The sequence below is a fragment of the Vanessa atalanta genome, chromosome 11 (assembly GCF_905147765.1).
Source record: "Vanessa atalanta chromosome 11, ilVanAtal1.2, whole genome shotgun sequence".
NCBI classification, from domain to species: domain Eukaryota; kingdom Metazoa; phylum Arthropoda; class Insecta; order Lepidoptera; family Nymphalidae; genus Vanessa; species Vanessa atalanta.
Genome location: NC_061881.1, coordinates 2,968,763 through 2,991,456, shown reverse-complemented (window position 1 = coordinate 2,991,456; position 22,694 = coordinate 2,968,763). Strand labels below are relative to the sequence as shown.

Sequence of the window (22,694 nt, the reverse complement as noted above, 5' to 3'; positions counted from 1 at the left end):
ATGTCACAATTCTGAAATCCATGTGCTACGATTGCACTTACTCTGAGTGACCCATATAACCCGTTTTCATATTACTAGTTGCCACGTGTGGCTTCACACGAGTTTCATTATTTAGCTTCAACGCACATCGTACCTCAATTTTGTTAAATCTATATAAATATATACATAAATAAATGAAACATATTTGCAGTCAAAGCAGAAACCAAAAATATTCATTATTAAAACATGTGGCTAAAGTTAGGTCATAAATGAAACACAAACACTAATTATTAAAGTTTATTTTCTAATTATATTTATTAAACGTAAACTACGCTTTCTCTATTTTACCAACTTAAAATTAATAACAATTTAGAAGTTTTATGCTTAATAAATTATATTATACAAAATTCGTGCTGTATTTTAATCTGTTCAAGCAATCTCGTGGACCCGACCTGTAACTTGTGACTAGATAATTCAAACCTAGCCTGAGCTCAACTATATTTAATTACCAATTCAACGTATGGAATATTTCACAATATAATATAATAATAAACAAACAGTAAGCACAACACTTGACACTGTTATTAAAATAAAACACAAATTACAAGCGTCATTTTCGAAAGGACCACATCCAATAATTTATTAGTATTCTATTTACAGGGTATATTTTATTACAATACTTGAAAACACAAATGGAATGATGATATTACCGATAAATTTTATCATCATGCGGTGGCAAGCTTATGAAATAAGGTGCTGGTGGCGGTGGTGCTAAGTACCGAACTGATCCCGGACCACCTTGAACTTTGTGGGGCAATGTAGCGGTAGATAACGATGGTGGAGGCAACGTAGCTGCATAGCCTGGCCAAGCTGCACCCCACATTTGAGCCGCACCTGCCCCTGGACTATTAGCTAATGGACCACCTCTGTACGAAGTCGTCGTCATCCGCAAACGAACGATACATATGGCAACAATCAGTATAGCTATAAATGCGACCACTCCACCGACTATTCCGATTATTAGGTTATCATCATTTGTTGAAGTGGCTACACCAATAACAGGTGCTCCTTTTGGTTCACCAGCGACTTTTGGACGTTCGTGCGATGGAGCGACTGACCAGATAATGTCAGGTTCGGCAGAGGTGCGATGTACAAGTCGTGGTGGTAAAGTCGTTGAAGCACTAGAAGACGTAGCTGTGGTTCTTCTTTTACTGTCACAGGATAACTCATCATCCCCTATCTCAACGAGTAAAAATCCAGATAAATGATCTGGAGAATTACATCGGACTTCTTCAATGCCTACAGTTGGAATCCAGCGTCTCAAAGCTCTTGAGTTGCAATCACAGCGGATAGGATTTGTGTCCAAGCCAAACATTGACAGATCTGCTCGACGATCGTCTAGTGCAACCAATAATTGTGGCTGCAAAGTAGATAGTTGACTTCCACCTACGTCAATTGTTATACGCGATGAACGTGGCAAAGGAAATAATAATGCTGGTGGAAGATTTGAAACAGAAGTATTCCGAAAACGGACTATTATAGCGGGTGCCTTAAGACCCGCCAGTACACCAGATGATACTGTCTTTAATCGGTTGCCTCTTAATCCTAATTCTTCCAGGCGTGGATGTAATGTTGAATGTAATTGATCAGCACCAATGTTAGTATCTTTTACTTCAACGTCTAATTTTTCAAGAGCTAATACATATTGTAAAGCACCCTGAACATCAAAGTAGCCCAATCTTGGATATCCATAAGCACGAAGTTCCACTAAATTAGCCAATGTTCTAAAGGCATTCTTTTCAATTTTTGTACATTTCTCTAAGTTCCTCAAATCCAGTATTCGAAGTGACGAAAGACCTTCAAAATTGCCTTCTAAGACCATGATAACAGGATTATCAGAAACATTTAGTCTTTGAAGATTTTTTAGTTTTGGCCAAGAAATCGCTAATGAATTAGATATATCTCCAATCTGGTTGTGCGAGAGATCTAATGATTCCAATAAAGTAGTTCTGGTAAATGTTTTCTCAGATAATTTAGTAATATTGTTATATGATAAGTTCAACTTATATAAAAATGGTGTTTCTAGCTGGCCGACCGATTTCATGCCAGTTCCCGCTAAGTTTAAATCTCTAACAGTTTTTGGTTCGGTCAAAACATTGTTAATCGTTTTTTCAGACAAAGGATTAAATGAGAGGTCCAATTTTTTTATATTTACCATCACGCTATCCTCCGCTGGTATATCGGTAATATCATTATGTGACAGATCAACCGACGACACAAAGAAGTATTGTTTTTGCAAGGCCTTAAGGGGAGCTTGTTCAAATAAATTGTGACTGAGTGTAATCGATTCGAGCATATGAAGTCTGGACCTATCAAAAACGTTATCTGGTAGCTCAGTTAGTAGATTTCCGGCCAAATTTAAATGTTCTAGTCTTATGAGACCTTCAAATAGCCTGTCTCCAATACGATCAATTTTGTTGTATGATAGGTCCAAATGTTGAATTTGACTGGAATTATGGAATGCCATTTCACTGACAGATTCGAGTTCATTTCTAGCCAGCAAAATTGATTTTAACTTTGGAAGACGCGCAAAATCAAGTTCGTCAACGTTTTTCAAAGCGTTTCCAGATAAATCTACTAGTTCTAAATACTGTAAAGTACTTATTAATTCAGAAGGGAAAAAGTTAAACTTATTGTTCGTCAGTATAATTTCTCTAAGTCGAGGATGAATTTTAAACGAAGAAGGAAATAGGTAGCTTAACTGATTATCCGAAACGTCAATAACTTCTAAGCTTGTTCCCGTGTTGAAGAATTCTCCTTTAAAAGCGTTTAATTGGTTGCCTTTTAACGATAAATATTGAATGGACATCACATTGACAAATGCTGGAGTTCTTATCGTCACGATATAATTATACGAAAGATCAAGATGCGTTAAATTTTTGAGGTTCTTAAAAGAATTCTCTGATATTTCTTGTAAATTATTATGAGATAGGTAAATCTGTTCCAAGTTGTGATTTTTTGAAAACAAATTAACTGGAAGTGCTTTTAATCCAACGTGGCTAATGTCAACTGAAATCAAAGCATCATTTTGGTTGAATACACTCTGTGGCAAAACATTGATATGTAAATTGTGACTCATGTTGAGATGCGTTAAACTCGGGATGGACTGAAAAGCATCAATAGGAATTTCCGACATTTGATTTCCAGAAATATCTAAAAACCAAAGATTAACAAACTTGAGCTGCTGCCCAGTGAAACCCAGTATTCTGTTTTGATTTAACGATAAAAATTCTAAAGTAGTCTCCAATCCACTAAAAACTTCCGCTGATATAGTGTTTAAGAGATTTCCTGATAGATCCAAATGTCTTAAATTTTTAAAATGCTCAAATGCACCTTGTGGTAGCTCTCTGATAACGTTTCTTGATAATACTAACGAATTAATTCTATCTGAGACTGCTCGCAGTATATCGCTTGAAAGAGCTGTTACTCTATTAAAGCCCAAGTGTATAGATGTAAGGCTTGGTAGCCGAGATAATGCAGTTGTAGGAATAAGAAGAATATTATTATCCCTCAGCAAAAGTGTTTGAAGACTTGTCAAACCGTCAAATGCATCATCTTCAACCTGCAAACAATTTGTCATAATTAAAACTTCTACCAAAATATTTGAATATGTTTCACAATTTCATTAGTAATTAAAATTAGTATTTGCAAATGAAATCTTAACATTTCTTACGAAAAAAAACGTCAATTAGTTGTTAACAAATTAATTATTATTTAGTTTCATCTAAAATAAAATATACTTACGGTTCGCAGTGAATTGACTCCAACATCTAAATAACGTAAATCGGTGAGACCCACAAAAGTTCCAGGAGACAGCTTCACCAGGTTGTTCCTACTTAAGTCCAATACTTGCAATGAGGTCAAGGAGTTAAGATGACTTGGATCCATATTCTGAAACATTTTATTGTTTCAGTTTATTTCATATTTCACGAAATAGTTGGTCGTATTTTTATTAAGTATTCTCAATTTAAAAAATGTTTTGAACAAATCGTTCAAATTACAAATATTATCTAAAAATTGGAAATTTATTTAAAGGATTTATATGAATAAATTGCACATTCGACATTTAAAACAAGAACCAGTTCTCGTTTCAATCATGTATAAATTAAATTAATTATATTAATGATGCAAAATGCTGGAATATTTTATCACATTTAATTTCGTCCGATTACAAGATTAAATTACCGATATCATGTTGCTGGATAGATTTAAATTTTTGAGGCTCGCGAATGACTTAAGGGCAACGGTCGGGAAATCTGCTATGAAATTCTCAGAGAGATCCAATTTTTCCAAGTTCTCAATTCCTTGAAATACATCACTGTTGAACTTTGAGAGCCTGTTACGGCCAAGATCGAGGCTTTGTAGTTCGCTCAGGCTAATAAACGCACCACCCTCAATCGTCGAAACCATATTACTATGCAAATCAACTTCCTCAAGTGTCTTCTGTGAAACGAATGTCGCTTGCCTTATTGTACCTGAAATAATGTAAAAATGGAGATAGATATATATTAAATTATCTCGACATGATTTTCAATTTAATTTAATAAAATAAAAGTTAAGAATAATAATAATAATAGAATCCTAAAATAGAGGGGCACTCAAAGAACTGTTTTGTTTGTGACAGGCTTCATAGTATTGACTATGATTTAAAGTTTTAAGCTAGTTAATACCATTCTAGAACGTGTAATCCTTAAATAAGTTAAACTAAAGACTTAATGATATATCAATTTTTAAATATAGTGCTAAATTACAGTCAAACTCGGCAAAGTTTGTAACTTGTCAAAAGAGTTACGGCTGTAATAGAACTGGGAAAAAACCAACTTACCTATTCTGTTTTCCCTGAGCGAGAGAACTTTTAATGACTGTGGGCCGTTGAGTGAGGAAGATGGAACGAAATTCATATTGTTACGGTCCAGGCGTAATACCTGAAAGAATTTTTTACTTCAAGCGTTGGCTGGAAATATTTTAAGTTGGAATGTTCGTCGTAAAAAGGTTTTATATTTAGCGGTGAATTTCATTGAAGAGAGAATTTCCGGTTTGTGCCTTTGCACGTGATATTATAATTTTTTTATTATCACATATAAAAATTTAAAGGGTGGAATTGCAATTCTGAGATAATTATAATTATTGGTGTATACAAATTATTATTCATTACAAATGCATTTATTATTAGGTATATTAAATAATCTGATTGTTAAAATGTTACCAATACTTACTTTTAAAACATCACACCCTATCAAGAGACCCTCTTCCAGACCTCTTATACTATTTCCACTTAAGTCTAGCTCCTCCAGGGCTGGTAAGTTATGAAACTCTGCGGTAGAGAATATTGGGTTCAGATTATCACCAAGCAGGTTGTCTGCTAGAACTACTTTGGTTATGTTGCCACGAATTCCTGATAGAAGACGATCGGGTAGACGCCGAAGACTATTATGAGAGAAGTCCAATTCTTTAAGTGGTAGGCCGTATGATGAAAATATCTAAAAAATACATAAAAATAAAGTTACATAAGATTATGGAATTATTGCAATCTTATTGAAAGAAGGCAACAGTTTATGTGATAAAAGACAAAGTATATAAAAATGTGACCATTTTTTTTAATATCATATATGACCTAAAAATATAATTTAAATCACTTCAATAGGAATTCGACAAATCAAACCCAGACAAATTTGCATGACTAATCATTAGAAATTCTACAGTAGAACAAGGGATTTCAATACAATATACAAAAGTAGGTTGCTACGAGAACTCATCACGTGATCATAGCAAGAGTATTTTCTATTGCGATTACAAGAACTTTAATAATATATATATATATATATACAAATGGATATATATATATTTAATGGTTCACTTTTGCATTATGCATATGGGGGTTAAAATTATTGCAAATAGTTACCCCTATCACTTCCTAACGGGAATACGTCGAATTACCAATAACCCTGTATATTCTCTGGTCAACGGAGAGTTAGCTGGATGAGTATACCTTTGGAGAATAATGTCTACCTTTTAAATAATTTAAAAACAAAGCCTTTAATTTCCGTCCAGCCCATCTGAATAGACACCACTAAGTAGATCTAGACACGAGGTAGCATGTCAGCCATACTCATTACACATCTTACCGCCAAACAGCAATATTTAGAACAATTATGTTCCGATTTTTAGGGTGGAAGAACTAGTGTAATTTCAGGCACAAAAGGACATAACATCTTAGTACCCAAGGTTGGTATAGCATCAACGATGAAAGGATGGGTAATATTTATTATATTGTCAATGCCTATGGCTAGTGGTGACCACCTACAGGTGGCCTACATGCCAGTCCAACTATTTTTAATAAAAACAAAATGCTATCCAACAGGAAAACCAACGGATAACGTAAGATATGAGCTTATAAATATGCCCCTCGTATAATACCTGAGCTTTTCTCGCGCGCCATATCGCCCTTCGTAATTCTTTCCCAAAAATAACTTATTCCACGCTGTTTGAACTAAAATCCAATATACGGTATCGATACACAATCTCATAAACTTGATGGAATCACATGTTACTTTAGAAGTTTTCACAATAAGCTAAATTTTATTACAAGATAGCTACCCGACTTAGCACCAGCATTGAATTTTTATTCTAAGATATTCAATTAAAAATCTCATAAATATTATAAAACAATACGTACTGATCTAAATCTGTTCACATCTATCAGCCACTCGACATCGAAATAAATTGGTCATATTTTATCTAAATAAAATTGTATAAAATAAATAATAGTAGCTTTTTTTCAAATAAAATATACAATAGTATTTTTCGTACAAAAACATACGCAAAAAATTATTGAGCATGCCAAATTAAAATAAATAATAATTTTAGGCATTTTTTAAAAAATAAAAATTGCTAAATAAATTCCTCACGGTATTTTTCTTCACCGAACGAATCCGAATTAAAGTAAGACTAAGTAAACTAAGAAAACATCTTTTATTTATAAGTGGGTGCATTAAATATTATTCATCCAGTTCCATCGATTTAAATTTGATCTTATTTAACTTCATGAGATAACAAACATTAGATACTACGTAATTCGGTTCTACCAGTGATGTTAAACGTAATAATGTCACACGGATTTTGTTACTAGGTAATAAAATCTATCACATAATATTTTATGAAACGAAATACTCTCATTACATTATTGTAATTATATAAAGCAGCGTTATCGTAACAGATAAATGAACCGATGAAAACTTGCGTTAAATCGCGAACATGCCTGCGAGCTGCGGAATTAATTGATTAACGTGATTAACAAGAATCGGATTTTGGGTGGAATTACTAACCATTTACAAAAAAAATTCGCCTCAAATTGTATTATAAAAAAAATCCTATTTTTTAAATAAAAAATATATATATAAAACGAAATTTGATTAAAAGTGCAATTAACATTGCTGTCTTTATATATATTTACTAACGACTTTATTGCAAAACACAAAACATAATAATATATTACACAAGGCGGGCTTAATGCTGAAAGCATTTTTACTAGCCAACCTTAAGAAGTGTAGAAAATAATGAACATTTGTAGATGTGTAGAAGAAAATTAAATGAATTTAGAGAAAAACTATTTAGTTATGTAATGTATTATATACTTAAAATCGTCTTTACACTATAATGGGCATATTTTCATTTGAATTATTTCACTTGGAGTTGTTAATATCTATGTCCAGTCTACTCATATAGACGTGTTAAAGCAAGGTCGAAGACATCGTTATAATATGAATTCGAATGTTTCGAATTATTTCTGCTCTTAATTCCAAAATTGTCTTAACAATACCAAAACTCGTCAAATAAAATCAAACAAAAAAAAACTGAGGAGAACAAGTCGCGAAACTATTTTGTCTTTGCCTAATAATATATATACATATGTAGATACTATAAATATGGGCTTATATAAAAAATAGTATGTGAAAGTGCGAGTCGTTAATGCTATTTTCATAAAAATAGCTGGTAGATTTGTTCTACATTCTTGTGATCCCACCGAGATGTATCGAGAGCGTTGCCGGCTACGGTTATCAGATCATGAATGATCGCGTGACAACAGATAGAAATCAGATCAGTGTTTCAATGGATAATTTTCAATTTCCGGCAACATTCTTGGACATTTTTCGTGATTTCTACCTTTAGGGATACAATTGTACGCTTTAATTTAAAAAAATATTTATCATTTTTATGAATTACTTCAATTTCATTTATTTATCGAGATATTCTCGACATGTATCGAAGAATATTATTTATAGAATAGTAGTAGTCGAGATTAGTAGACCATTTAGTAGTAAGATCACTTCTATTTCATAATAATCTTCTAATACCTTTCTCTCATTCGCGTTACATAAATTTAATTTTATTTCAATATTCATTATATCTTGATAATCTGAATTTGACAATCTGATGTGCAATTAAGTAAGCAAGAAATTACATTAATAAAAACGATATTAACATGGTGCTAGAATTTTATGCTAAGTTTGTCTGGGTACCAGTCACTTATTAAATATTCTACAACCAATCAACAATGCTTAATATTGTTATGTACTGGTTTGAAGGCAGTTGAACTACGGGCACGATAGACATAGGAAGGTACATCGCAGGGTACATGTACCAAGAATGGTTAATATTTCTTACGACGCCTATGCTTATTGGAGATAATGAGCACTTCAATCCAATGGCCCATTTGCCAGTCTGCTTATCGAATACCATAAAAAAAAAGAAAAATATACTAACTTGTGTTGGCAAAGATTGCTGACCAGCCCATTTCTGACTGAACGAGACAATTGGTGCCCCATATGGTAACGGTGGAAAATCTCCAGCAAAAACGACCCTGTCACAATTCATCAAGATACGCAGCTGTAGGGCTCTGTCCACTTGTACTCGACACCGGCAAGGGTAACGAAGGTCATCGTTCAGTTCCGAACACGGCACCCATGGCTGCTGGCCGACCACAAACGGTGTGAAGAGTAACAGAAGTATCCACATCGTCATCTGAAAGTAAAAACAGAGCTTGTTAGTTTTGCATATATAAAACAACAGATATGTGTAAAATAAATGCACCACCGCTGGGCTTAAACCTGTCCTTTTAGGAAAAGGTTTGGCGCTTACTCCACCGATTTGATCCAACGTGTATTAGTGGATTATACATTCAAATTATATAACCTAATTTAACATAGAGATAAAAGTTGAAAAATTATCAGTATATATATACGACTATATACATACTCGTATATCTATATACATTGTATACGTTTAGGTATAATTTCAATATAGATCATTTGTTTATTCAAATTTGGGCTCACGTAAGTGTGATTTCAATAAATAATATTCTCGTGGCTTAGTTTCGGCTGTGCCAGTCACTCTTAAGGACTAGCCGAATTTCACAGAAGATTTATTTCAACACAAGCGTGTGTGCAAACCTAACAGTCGGATAGCAAGGCGGTGGCTATAGAACGGTAACGCAATACGACCGAAAAGAAGCTATTAACAACATAATTTATTATTTACATATACTTCCTGAGATTCCTGAAATCATTGCCAACTTTACAACAACTGATTATTTTAACAAAAATACTCAATAACTTTTATAAGACCGTACCGTAACCTTTATTTTGGGTCTCCAGATTTGCATTGTAAGCTAGCCACATAACCATGGATTGTTGATTACGTATACCTAAGTAAGTACCGCTTTTACTCAAAAAATTCAAGCCAAAACTGCAATAACAATATAGCATTATGGATACGATAGGTACTCCGCTTATTATTATGCGAGAAAATTTTCTTTTCCAGCCCGCATACGCCTTTGATATCCTATCAAAGCAATTTGGTGAATATTAAAAGACACGCTCTTCACACAGTTCACACGTTCACCCAAAAGATAACATATTTGAAATCATGAATATTTAATCACGCCATCAAAATTTATATATATATATATATCTTTTTTTTATGATTCGATGTTATTACGCTTTGACATTTATAATATTGAAGACGAAATGAAAATATTAAAGGTTTACATTAATATAAATATAACAGGTATATTTTTGTTTGATATTAATTTAAGCTTTTTCCAATCATTTGACTTATGTAAGACCTTAGGTTCGTATTGGAGAATTACAGTACTATCTTGATAGGAGAGGTTCAATTTTGATCGAGTCAGTTCTTATTATGACGACCTCCATGGTCGAGTATTGTGTACACCAGATCTCACTCCGAGATCCCGGGTTCGATTCCCGGTCGAGTCGATGTAGAAAAAGTTCATTAGTTTTCTATGATGTCTTGGATCTGAATGTTTGTATGGTACCGTCGTTACTTCTGATTTCCATAACACAAGTGCATTAGCTACATTACATTGAGATCAGGGTAATGTATGTGATGTTGTCCCATATTTATTTATTTATTATTATTTATATTGCAACAACATAATAAATAAAAAGTTGTATATTATTTTAGTTTATGCATTTACGGGCAATGGTGATCTCTTAACACAAGGTGACTTGATTGGTATCTGCTTACTTAGTTGTTACAGTTTACTTCTTTTGTTTCTAATATAAAAAAATAACTTTATGAAATGGACATACCTATAGTATTTAGTTTTTTTAATAAGTTATAATATTCAACTTCAAAATTATTATTCTTTACTTAATGTCTGAAGTAGAGTCACTACTTAAAGATGGATGCGATATTAAGTTAACATAGGTCATTGTCTCAGCTGAAAATTAATTATAATCTGTTACAGAGGAATTATTTGTTATTCATTTAAAACTTACGACGACAACGTTACCTACTATTATTATTTTTAAAACCACCTATCTAGAGTCAGATCTTTAATATTCAGTGATATCAACTATATCTTAGTAAATATTTATATATAAATATTTTAATTTTACGGAAATTTGCACTCAAATATTGTAATTACACATGAATTATTCCATTAAAATTAGTCCAGCAGCATTCTAAATTAAATTTGTATTAAACAAGTTGCTAGTGACTACAAGTACTCGTGATATAATTATTACATCAAATCTTTAAATATCAACTTAATCAGTCAACGACCTCTCTTTTATCGAATGATTTACTGCTTTATATTTATTATAAGGACACATAAATGGACAACAAGTTGTCACCTCAACCCGTAGTTTTAGGTTGTAATATTTAGCATTCCTTACATCGCCAATACATATAAAAATCAACCTTAGGAACTAAATATTAGTAACTAATTACATACACAAGAGATAAACTCCCTTGTGTATGTAGGCTCAATCAATCTTCACACTGAAACACAATCAACAAACTAAGTAGTACTGTTTAACGGTAAAATAAATGGGTTGGACTCACCCAGGTGGGCTTGCACAAAGCCCTCATCATTCGTATCAATATAATTGAAATAGTATTCGAATACGTAATAATGCATATAAAATATTACAAATTCTTAATTTTAATCATATTTATTTTTAATGAATATATTATATAAACAGTTTTACTTAAAGTGGTTTAAAAACCCAATGTTACATTAAATTAATTGAAGTAACGCGAACTATCACTATTAAAATTTGAACGTGTATTAAGCGAAAGGGGCGGGAGGCGGGGGTAAGGCCCCACTGCCATGCAATGGGACATCCGATTCCCGATTATTAATAACTAGCAACCCGCTCCGGCTTTGCACGGGTGCAATGCTGCCACTAAATATACTACAGAATTTCTTACAACGTTCACAGTTTTTCATTCGTTAGACAATACAAACAGCTATGTTCCTGTTTTTAAAATCTGTAATATCATCGAAAATATTCATTTAAATTATATGCTGTAAAGGGCCATATTGATCAATATCAAAGCACAAAGTTTTTAAGGTACTTAATTGGATAAGGATTAATGCTGTATTGCTTAAAATCACTTCGAAAATAAGCCATTATTTCTCGTAACAAATAAAGGACAAAATTTAGTTATTGTGGGTCATCCCTAACAAATAGAGACATACCATTGCGGACTTTTTTGAAGGCCTTTTTAAGGTTTATAATACTGCAGTACATTATTTTGATCTATCTCGTAGGGTTGAGCCAGCACTTGCAATGTAAGCGCAAAAATGTGTTTATTTACGACATCTCTTTAGAAACCTCTAAAATTTATCAGTGTTTATCTACTTTATTGTGCATACATATAAACCTTCCTCTTGAATCTTTCTATGAAAAAAAACACATCAAAATCCGTTGTGATACGATGAATTTTGAACAATAGTGATATGATATTAACTCCTTGGAAACTCTTTATTATTATCTATGCTTTTATTATTTATGTTATTTTATCACGGCACAAATATGTCTTTGCATGTAGATACGAGATGATGCAAGGGCCTGACCGATTCTCAACGGAGAAAACTACGCAAGACATAAAACAGTCAAATATACGCACAGGTGTACCATTAAAACACACACATATACCCATGGGACAGCAAATAGATATGATCAGAAAGAGCTTGCCATTCACGACCTACAGTTTTAATTAGTTTTTAAAATAATTCACTATATAATCAAATAAATAAAGTATACTAGAGTCATATCATATCATCAAACATATTTACAGACTCTAGTATGAACCCTAGGTTCAAGACTACCTAAATTTGGTAGCTCAATACACTCTTAACAATTGTACTACCTTATATTTGATTATTATTTTTTGACCATTTTGTATTGAATGAATGATTGAATTACATAAAACCCATTAATACTCTTTGATTTCCTCGTGTAGATATTTGATTTGTAATTATTCAAAATGTCATTGAATATATTTGTTTGCATTTAAATTTTATAATGAATTCAATCCTTTCTCATTAGCTGTCGAGCAATGTTAACGACATTCTAATATAACTCGTTTTACCTTCAATTACCTTGCAAATATTTAAATATTGATTGTAATAATATTAAATTTAAGACCTTAATTAAAATAATTTGTAATATTAATTAAATTAATTTTTAATACAATATGATAGAATTTCATTCGAAACATGTTTTCTTTTTTTATATTCGAAATTCATTACAACCAACCTTCTCGGCTATAAAAAAAAATTACTTTTAAATTATGATTTTCATTTTTGACATATCTATAAAATACTTTTTTTTTAATTGTGTTCATAATATATAGTTTCGAGTTTCTTCTAACAGAATATATCTACATGTATGATAATTTGTAATTTATATTAAGTATTGAGTTTGATTGATTTTAAAAAGGTTTTTAGGGTCCGTAGACAAATGGCAAAAAACGAAACCCTTATAGATTCTAAATGTGCACATAAATCTTACACACCTTTCATTCAATCTACTCAAATATAAAATAAAAGTAAAATAACATTTAATTTCATAAACATAAACCTTATGTATAAACCGTGAAACAATGTTTTTATAAATAATGGTACGGAACCCTTCGTGCGCGAGTCCTACTCGCACTTGGCTGGTTTATTTCCTTTTTAATCTCATCACATATAACAACATATTTATTATTTTTATTTAAACCGTATAGTCAGTGGGTTTTCATGTGGTAGGTGTATTGGCTATTTTTTCGCGTGTATTTTTTCTATCATAAAAATATAAAGTTTGGTCAGCGATGTTCTGGGGAATGCAATGAAAATAGAATCTATATTCGAATGGATATTAATAGAAACGCGGAACTTGTGTAATATTACATTTGCAAGCATTTTATGATATCTTTAAAAATCTTGATTGATATTAATAATAATAATAACCCCCCCAGGGGATCACCTTGGCGCGGTGGGGGGGCTTACGGGTACATGGCACTAGTTATTTGGTTTTAACATCTTACCAACAAATTATTTACACCTACCTAAACTAACGATCCCAAACCCATCTTATGGAGAAAATAATGGAAAGTCGAAATAAGATATATAGTTTACGGCCGCTGCCCGGGGGTCGCCGGGGCACATCTGGAGCTAACGCTGGATGTCACAGCATGCGAACCGTTGGCGACGGGGGACTGAGCAGGCGGGTTCCCCTCGAAAAATTGACTACAGCCGAACGATCATCCTCACCATCATCTAATTCATCCTCAGAGCACTCACTCTTCTCTAACATACCATCTCCTTCTTCCACTCATAGCCTTTTCCGTTCACTGAATTCATCACCATCATCCTTATATTCATTAAGGTCAACAAGGTCAACAGCTGTTGTGCAGAAGGCACTCGCCATCAACCCTGTACCCACTGCTGACCTCCCACGTGTGCGAAAAAAATGGACTGATGATATGAACCGATTCATATGGCGCACATACCTTATAATAACTAAGTGTGAGACAACACATATGAATTCATATTTAGAGTCGCTACATAAAGAGTTCGATTGCAAATTCCCCGAAATGCAGGCCAGTCGACAACGATTAGGAGATCAAAGAAGGGCAATCTTAAGAAGAAAACTTCTATCACAAAGTACACTTGATGATATACGCGATGAAGTAAAACAACAAATACAGACAGATTCACATATCATTCACAATCATTCAGAAGCCCATCAAACAAACAGTCTTATGCATCTGACACCGACTTTAACGCAAAATAAACCCACAAATAGTAGAATGAAATGGTCAGACGCAATTAACGATGAAATTATTAGATGTTATTTTATAGTAACTGAGTTAGAAACAAATAAAACTGCATACCGGAAAAAATTGCATGAGCTATTTATAGAAAAACATCCACATTTGTCACATATTACAGAACAGAGAATTGCTGATCAAAGAAGACTATTATTCAACAATAAAATAAACTTAAATAAGTTACATAGATTAAAAAGAGAAGTAGAACAAAAATTATCTGAATTAAATATACACCCTCAACTTCAGACTCCGGGAAAAAATATAACAATAGAAAATTTTGATAATAACAAGCCAAAAATTGCCACGGATACCTCAAACTCGCTTACACAAATACGACCACAAACACAAATTCAAACATTGATTACAGATATAGATCCTGAAAACCATCTACTACAGAAAATTGAAATAGAGTTTAGTAATGCGATAGCACAGTTTAGTGACACAAACCCAGAGACAAGACCATACATACCAAAACAAAAATCATCTCGTAAATTTTCTCAAATTGTCTATTACCTAAATAGCACAGTAGTACCGAAACATTTAAATCACGACCAAAATTTCAACACACTCCATACAATAATCTATTCAGCAGCGTATACAGCAGCTGCCTGTAATGGCACTAGATTTTTTGCAGCAGAGTATACGGTAAGAAATAGTCGCAATAGGAAACCTACATGGCAAAAGAGGATTGAGAATAAAATAGAAAAATATAGGCTAGAAATAGGTAGGCTTACACAATACATTGCAGGAAATAGAAGTCACAAAATACTAAAAACTGTTGATGAAATAAAAATAAAATACAAAACTCATTCACGGCATGAAGAACCTAATACAGAGCCCCAACACTTTCTTGACACACTGAAACAGAAGTTGAATGCAGCTTCGAATAGATTAAAAAGATATTTAAATTGCACAAAACGTAAACAACAGAATTTAACCTTTATAAATAACGAAAAACAGTTTTACAGAACTATAAATACTAATCATGAAGACAATACTACTCAGAACTCCAACACTCCATCACCTCAAGATCTACAGCAATTTTGGGCAAGTATATGGGAAAACCCAGTACAACATAACACTAATGCCGACTGGCTCCTAAAATCAGCAGACACAGGACGCATTACCGCAATGGATTTTGAAAATATTTCCATAGACATCTTCATTCAAATTATAAAACGCACACACAATTGGAAAGCACCTGGGACTGATAACATTCACAATTATTGGTACAAAAAACTCACATGCGTACATCCATTCATTCACAGCCACATAAATCAATTTATTCATTCACCACACACTATGCCAAAATTCATATCTCACGGAATCACTTACATGCTCTCAAAAGGTGCAGATTCCAAAAATCCAGCTAATTACCGACCTATTACATGTCTTCAAACTATATACAAAATTATAACAGGATGTATCAGCCACTTAATTTATACACACATTGATCACCATAACATACTAGCAGAGCAACAAAAAGGATGCAGGAAAAATGGTCAAGGATGTAAGGAACAGTTAACAATAGACGCAATAGTAATGAAACAAGCACTCACAAAAAAATTAAACATTCACACTATGTTCATAGATTACAAAAAAGCTTTCGATTCAGTCCCTCACAGTTGGTTACTTTACATACTGCAACACTACAAAATTCACCCTAATTTAATAACATTTTTACGTGTTACCATGCTTCATTGGCAGACAAAGCTAAAATTAATACAAAATAATACATCACTTACTACTGAAACAATTAAAATCCAACGAGGTATCTTCCAGGGAGACTCGCTCAGTCCGTTATGGTTTTGTATTGCACTGAATCCTTTGTCAGAGTTACTTAATAAAACTGAAATGGGACTTCAACTAAAACATAACGACTCGCATCATACCCTTTCACATCTACTTTATATGGACGATATTAAAATATATGCAAAAAACAATGCCGAACTTACAAAACTAGCTGACATCACACAATCATTCTCGACAGACATCCAAATGCAGTTTGGGGTAGACAAATGCAAAATACACTCAATTATTAAGGGGAAATCACAAACAAATTCTTACGTACTTGACACTGGTGAACAAATAGAACACATGAATGAACACAACACTTATAAATATTTAGGATTTCACCAGTCAAAACAAATAGAGCAGAAACAAACTAAGTTAGATTTGATCAAGACATTTAAAATTCGGCTTAACCAGATTTTAAGGACCCAACTCAACTCACGTAATACTGTGAAAGCTATAAATACCTACGCAATCCCGGTCCTCACATACTCTTTTGGGATCATAACCTGGTCTCAAACAGATTTACTAAAACTACAGCGTATGATAAACACACACATGTCTAGTCATAGAAAACGTCATCCCAGGTCATGCATACAACGCTTAACACTACCTCGTCAGGATGGAGGACAGGGTTTAATTGATATAAAAAATCTACATAATACATTAACGAACAAACTGCGTAATTATTTCTATTCTAAGGCTGATCACTCACAACTCCACAAGCACGCAATCGAAATTGACAAAAAATTAACGCCTCTTAATCTAAGCAATAGAAGTATTCAAGCAAAATTAATTACTAGACAACAAAAAATAGATTTGTGGTCCCAAAAGTCTCTACACGGTAGGCATTTAGCCGATCTTGGCCAGTCACACGTCGACAAAGATGCGTCGAACGAATGGTTACGGAGAGGTGAGCTCTTTCCAGAAACAGAGGCTTTCATGATCGCCATTCAGGATCAAGTAATAGACACTCGCAATTACCAAAAGCACATCATCCGCTTACCTAACTTACCAACTGATTTATGTAGACGATGCCATAGTAGTTCTGAAACCATTCAACACATCACCGGGGCTTGCAAATCCATAGTCCAAACTGATTACAAACATAGACACGATCAAGTTGCAGCAATTATCCACCAGAACCTAGCTCATGCTTATTCATTACTAACCAAAAAGGTGGCCTATTACAAATATACACCTGACACAGTATTAGAAAACAGCACATTTAAATTATATTGGGACCGAACTATAATAACAGATAAGACAATACATTATAATAGACCGGACATTACTGTAATAGATAAAAATAAAAATATAGTATTTATTATAGACATAGCAGTATGCAACACACATAATCTTCTTAATACATACACTGAAAAGATTTCAAAATACGTAGAACTGGCAACCGAAATAAAAAGGCAATGGCAAGTAGATAATGTAAAAATCTTGCCCATTGTAATATCTACAACGGGTGTTATCCCAAAAACCCTTTCGACTAACCTAAACGCACTGCAAATGCCCGCATCCACCATTACACTTATTCAGAAAGCAGTTATTCTCAACACTTGCCGTCTCACACGTAAATTCCTGTCATCATCATAGGCTTAACCCTACAAAGACTGATACACTTGGCTTAGGCTCGTGTATCTGTTTTATTACCTCTTCAAAAGGGAGAAAAAAAAGAGAAAGAAAAATAAAATAATAATAATTTAATAAAAAATTAACAGCCTTGCTTATATTGTCCAGCCGTAAGTAAAGCTTACTCATGCGAAAAGATGCACTTAAAACACATATTTAAAACAATTCGTGTTTTATGCATACCTAATTTATTATTGTGTTTGTGAATAAATTTAATGTTCAAACGAATGGTAATACTTAATACGGTTTAATTATATAATATATTAAGCTCATTTAACGTGACGAGTATTATGCATTTTTAATACGAAATTGTTTAATTTTATTTTATTACATTGAGTATCTTCATAAACCGTTTCAAACCAATAAAATTATTTCCTCTTAATCATAATCATAATCTCGATTCCAAATTTCATCCAAATCCGTAAAGTTAAGTTGTTTTTACGCGAAAGAGTAACAGAATTCCATTCATCCATCCTCACAAACTTTCGCCTTTGTGATATTAGTAAAAAGAAAAATCTTCTGAGGATCACAATTTTATATAAAATACCCATTTCAATGTGTGCATTTGACATTTACAAATCACACCATAAACCCTGCGTGGATCGAAATAAATAATAACTAAAATAGAATCTGTTGTTGTTTATGAGATACCATCAAATAGACAGTCATATGGGCGGATATGATGTGACTATTTTATAATAGTGAATATTTATGTATAACCTAAAGCCAATGCTTTATTATCGTATATATTGTATGAAACATCCGATACGAGCCGAGATGGCCCAGTGGTTAGAACGCGTGCATCTTAACCGATGATTTCGGGTTCAAACCCAGGCAGGCACCACTGAAATTTCATGTGCTTAATTTGTGTTTATAATTCATCTCGTGCTCGGCGGTGAAGGAAAACATCGTGAGGAAACCTGCATGTGTCTAATTTCAACTAAATTCAGCCACATGTGTATTCCGCCAACCCGCATTGGAGCAGCGTGGTGGAATATGCTCCAAACCTTCTCCTCAAAGGGAGAGGAGGCCTTTATCCCAGCAGTGGGACATTTACGGGCTGCTTATGTATCCGATACTTTACAGTAGCCCGTTGAATTTTTCGCTCGACTTATTTATAACTTTTATAAAACGTCACGTTACGAATTATTTTCATTTTATCAACAGAAACAGGCTTTATGGTTACAATAAAAATCGTAATAACAGGAATATTTTTCCGTAACTCCACACTTGTTTGTGCGAATAATATGTGGTCTATAAAATCCGACGGGTTATTGCATTTCATTCGAATCGCGTCCTGCATCGATTAATTGTAAAAAAAAAAAACGGTAGTAAATAAATACTGCTATTGTGAATAATCGTCAGCCTGATTTAGACTAATAAAATGTATTTTTAAAAAATCGATTTTAAAAAACTCACGAATTATAAAATTCTAAATCATATTGTTTTATTTAGATATAGTTGTCAGTTGGTTATCCCACTGATGGGCTAAGGCGTTCTCTCCGTTTAAGGATAAGTTTAGGATCTTATTCCACCACGCTCTAATGTAATATATTCATTTTTACACATCACATTTTCATCCAAGCATGCAGGTTTCCTTACGATGTTTGCTTTTATCACAGAGCACTAAATCAATAATAAATACAAATTAAGCACATGAAAATTCAGTGATACTTGACCAACAAATTTGTTTGGTTGAATCAACAAACATCGACTAAGATGCATTCTTCTAAGCTCACTAAACAATTTGAACTCATTGTTTTTTTTTTTATGCTATCGGTAGGCGGACGAGCAAATGGGCCACTTGATGGTAAGTGGGGACCACCGCCCATAGACAATGGCGTTGTAAGAGATATTAACCATTATTTTCTTCACCAATGCGCCACCAACCTTGGGAATCAAGATGTTATGTCCCTTGTGCCTGTAGTTACACTGACTCACTCACCCTTCAAACCGGAACACAACAATACTGAGTACTGTTTTTTGGCAGTAGTATATCTGATGAGTGGGTGATACCTACCCAGACGGGCTTGCACAAAGCCCTACCACCAAGTAATTGGTTTATTTATTAACATTTTATATACTAGTATAATAATATATACATATAAATATATCTTTTTTCTATTGATTTTATATTTCATGTATTTAATAGGTGAAAAATACTTAAAAAATCTAATTAAATTCTTAGCATATTATTTCATTAATATTCGATGGAATGACGTCAAAACTTGTCACGTAATTACCTAAAAACAGGTAGGATTTTAAGTGATCAGGTTATCTGCGACGTCATACTGCTCAGCAAATAAAATCAACTTTTTTTCGTTATTTTATTATTGACTTCCTTTTCCCTTTGCTGGTATGATGTCTCCATATAAAGATTAATTCTACTTTATTCTATTCGTGTAGATTTTACATTTTTATATTAAAATATTTTAATACAAAACGAAGTATTCAGATGACATTTTTTAAATATTCATGAATGTTTTTGATTGAAAATATAAAAATATATGCATGTATTATTCACTATTGTCTTTTTAATTTATTGACGTTTTGTACATATTTCATTCAAATGTTGTGTTTCCTTTCCATTTTTACCCTAACAATAATAGACTGAACATGTCCAGCGATGTGTTATCACACAGCTGAACTTGTCTTTTTGACTAATTTTGAAAGTAATCTAGCTTAATTTACCAAGGCGTTAATTAACGAACATTAATTCGGTATAACATATAGATTTCCTCGTGATAGTTTCCTTCGTCGCCGAGCACGTAATGTAACAATAAAATTCCACGGAAATAAACACGCGATCTTCGATAAAGATCTATATATTCTAACCACTGAGCTATCTTAATTCGTTGTTATTCTATTTAACATAATGCATATAGAAAGTTTGTTCATAGAATTATTACTTCCAACATTACTTAATTTACAAAATAAAGTGGTCAATTTCATATAACATTCATTTTCTGAGTAACTGTTAGATCGTTACGCTCTATTACAGCAGACCTCTGAGGGCAGTCCAGTTAAAACTTTCTCTTTAACACCAATTAAAGAGCCTCCGAGCTAAAGTTTAACTTATTTAACATATACGGACGATTTAACGTTTGATAAACCGACTACTCATGCACGTATGATGATGGTATATTATATAAAAGTCTTAACTCTGTCTTAACATAAAGTAATAGAACTTTATTTGAAGAGTATAAAACAAAGATGTATTTAGATTTAACATAATGGAGTTAACTTCTTTCAAAAGTATTTAGTATGATATATTTATATTTAATTCAATAGTAGGCGAGAAATTTGAAGACTGATAATTACGTCGCTTAAATCTACTTTAAGGATAGCTAGCTTAGTTAATCGCAAGAGGCAAACCTGATGGAAAATGACTATCAACGCCTATGGACATCTGTAATACCGAAAGGCTTGCAGGTGTCACCGGCCTTTAAAAAATTAGTAGGTTATTTTTTTAAGTCGTATCGGTTCGGAAAAACCGCCAGCGAAACCGTCGAACGCTGCTGTGCTGGTTCCACAGTGGTTTGTACAAATGCCTTAAAAAATCGCGCTGTATTTTTGTTATTGAAGAGGCTTAGTCTGATTTGAATTGTATTCGTATATGATACGCTATGCTGTTTCAGATACGAAGAATGGCTGAAATACTTATATAACTTGAACAAAGCTGTGAGAGTCTACAAAATAGAACTATGTCAGCGTAAATATTGCCAAGCCGTAATAGGGTAAGTTAAGTTCTGTATTCTTCTTTGTAAGTAAATAAACGTTCTATATGTACATCTACAGCCAACATCTCAGAATATATAGAGACTCGATGAAAATGATACGAACTGATATTCACAACGCAACATTTTCAGTAGATATTTTTCTACTAAGTGAATTATTATTTTCTTCTTTTGTAAAAATGTGAAATTAATCAAAAGGTTTGACGTTCAGTTACAAAGGTAAATAAAACTTTAAGTATAATTTAGGAAAACAAAAATAAAACAACTACTATTTTTTTATTTATCGAGACAAAAACGAAAACTTGTCTAATGTGTACTTTGCTTTTCTACTTCAAAGAATTTTCTCAATGTAAGCAAGTGTTTTGCTTCAGAAACAAACGAAAGCAAAATTAAATTTCGCGAACTCATACAAACTTATACCTGAGATAACGTAAACTTTGGTGATGCTTTGAATATTTAAAAATACAGCAAAAGTAAAAAAATAATAATCACTCGATTTTAAAAACCGAAAACTATCTAAACTTTAGTAAAGAGTTTTTGTGAAAAAAGGTTCCAAGTACGGCAACAACAATAAGCACCAACTTATTTAAAGATTTTGGTAAAACAAACTTCGGAATAAATAATTCAAAGTTATATACATGTCTCTAGATGTCTGATTAAGGCGTAATTGGTCTTTATCAAGATTTTAAGTAGGTTTTAAGAAAAGAAACAAATAAAATAAAACATATATGAAATGTGCTGAAGCAATTTGTTTTCTATTCCAAATTCAAAAGTCTTATTTAAGCTAAAATCCAGAACAACTTTTCTGTCATATCAGCAATACAAGCATCGCTTTGTAAATTGTTAGTACTATGTTTA

General features: G+C 32.9%; 1 protein-coding gene across 1 annotated transcript in view; it reads right to left on the bottom strand.

Moving 5' to 3' along the window:
• Positions 1-351: 351 nt before the first annotated feature.
• Positions 352-22,694, bottom strand: part of LOC125067270 (chaoptin) — a 58,997-nt gene continuing 36,654 nt past the window's right edge. The window contains exons 2-7 of the mRNA XM_047675758.1: positions 8,803-9,060; positions 5,256-5,519; positions 4,865-4,964; positions 4,225-4,514; positions 3,784-3,930; positions 352-3,601 (exon numbers count right to left, since the gene is read on the bottom strand). Of these exons, the coding sequence (XP_047531714.1) occupies positions 686-3,601; positions 3,784-3,930; positions 4,225-4,514; positions 4,865-4,964; positions 5,256-5,519; positions 8,803-9,060 (3,975 nt within the window). The 3' untranslated portion in view covers positions 352-685. The remainder of the gene's footprint in view (positions 3,602-3,783; positions 3,931-4,224; positions 4,515-4,864; positions 4,965-5,255; positions 5,520-8,802; positions 9,061-22,694) is intronic.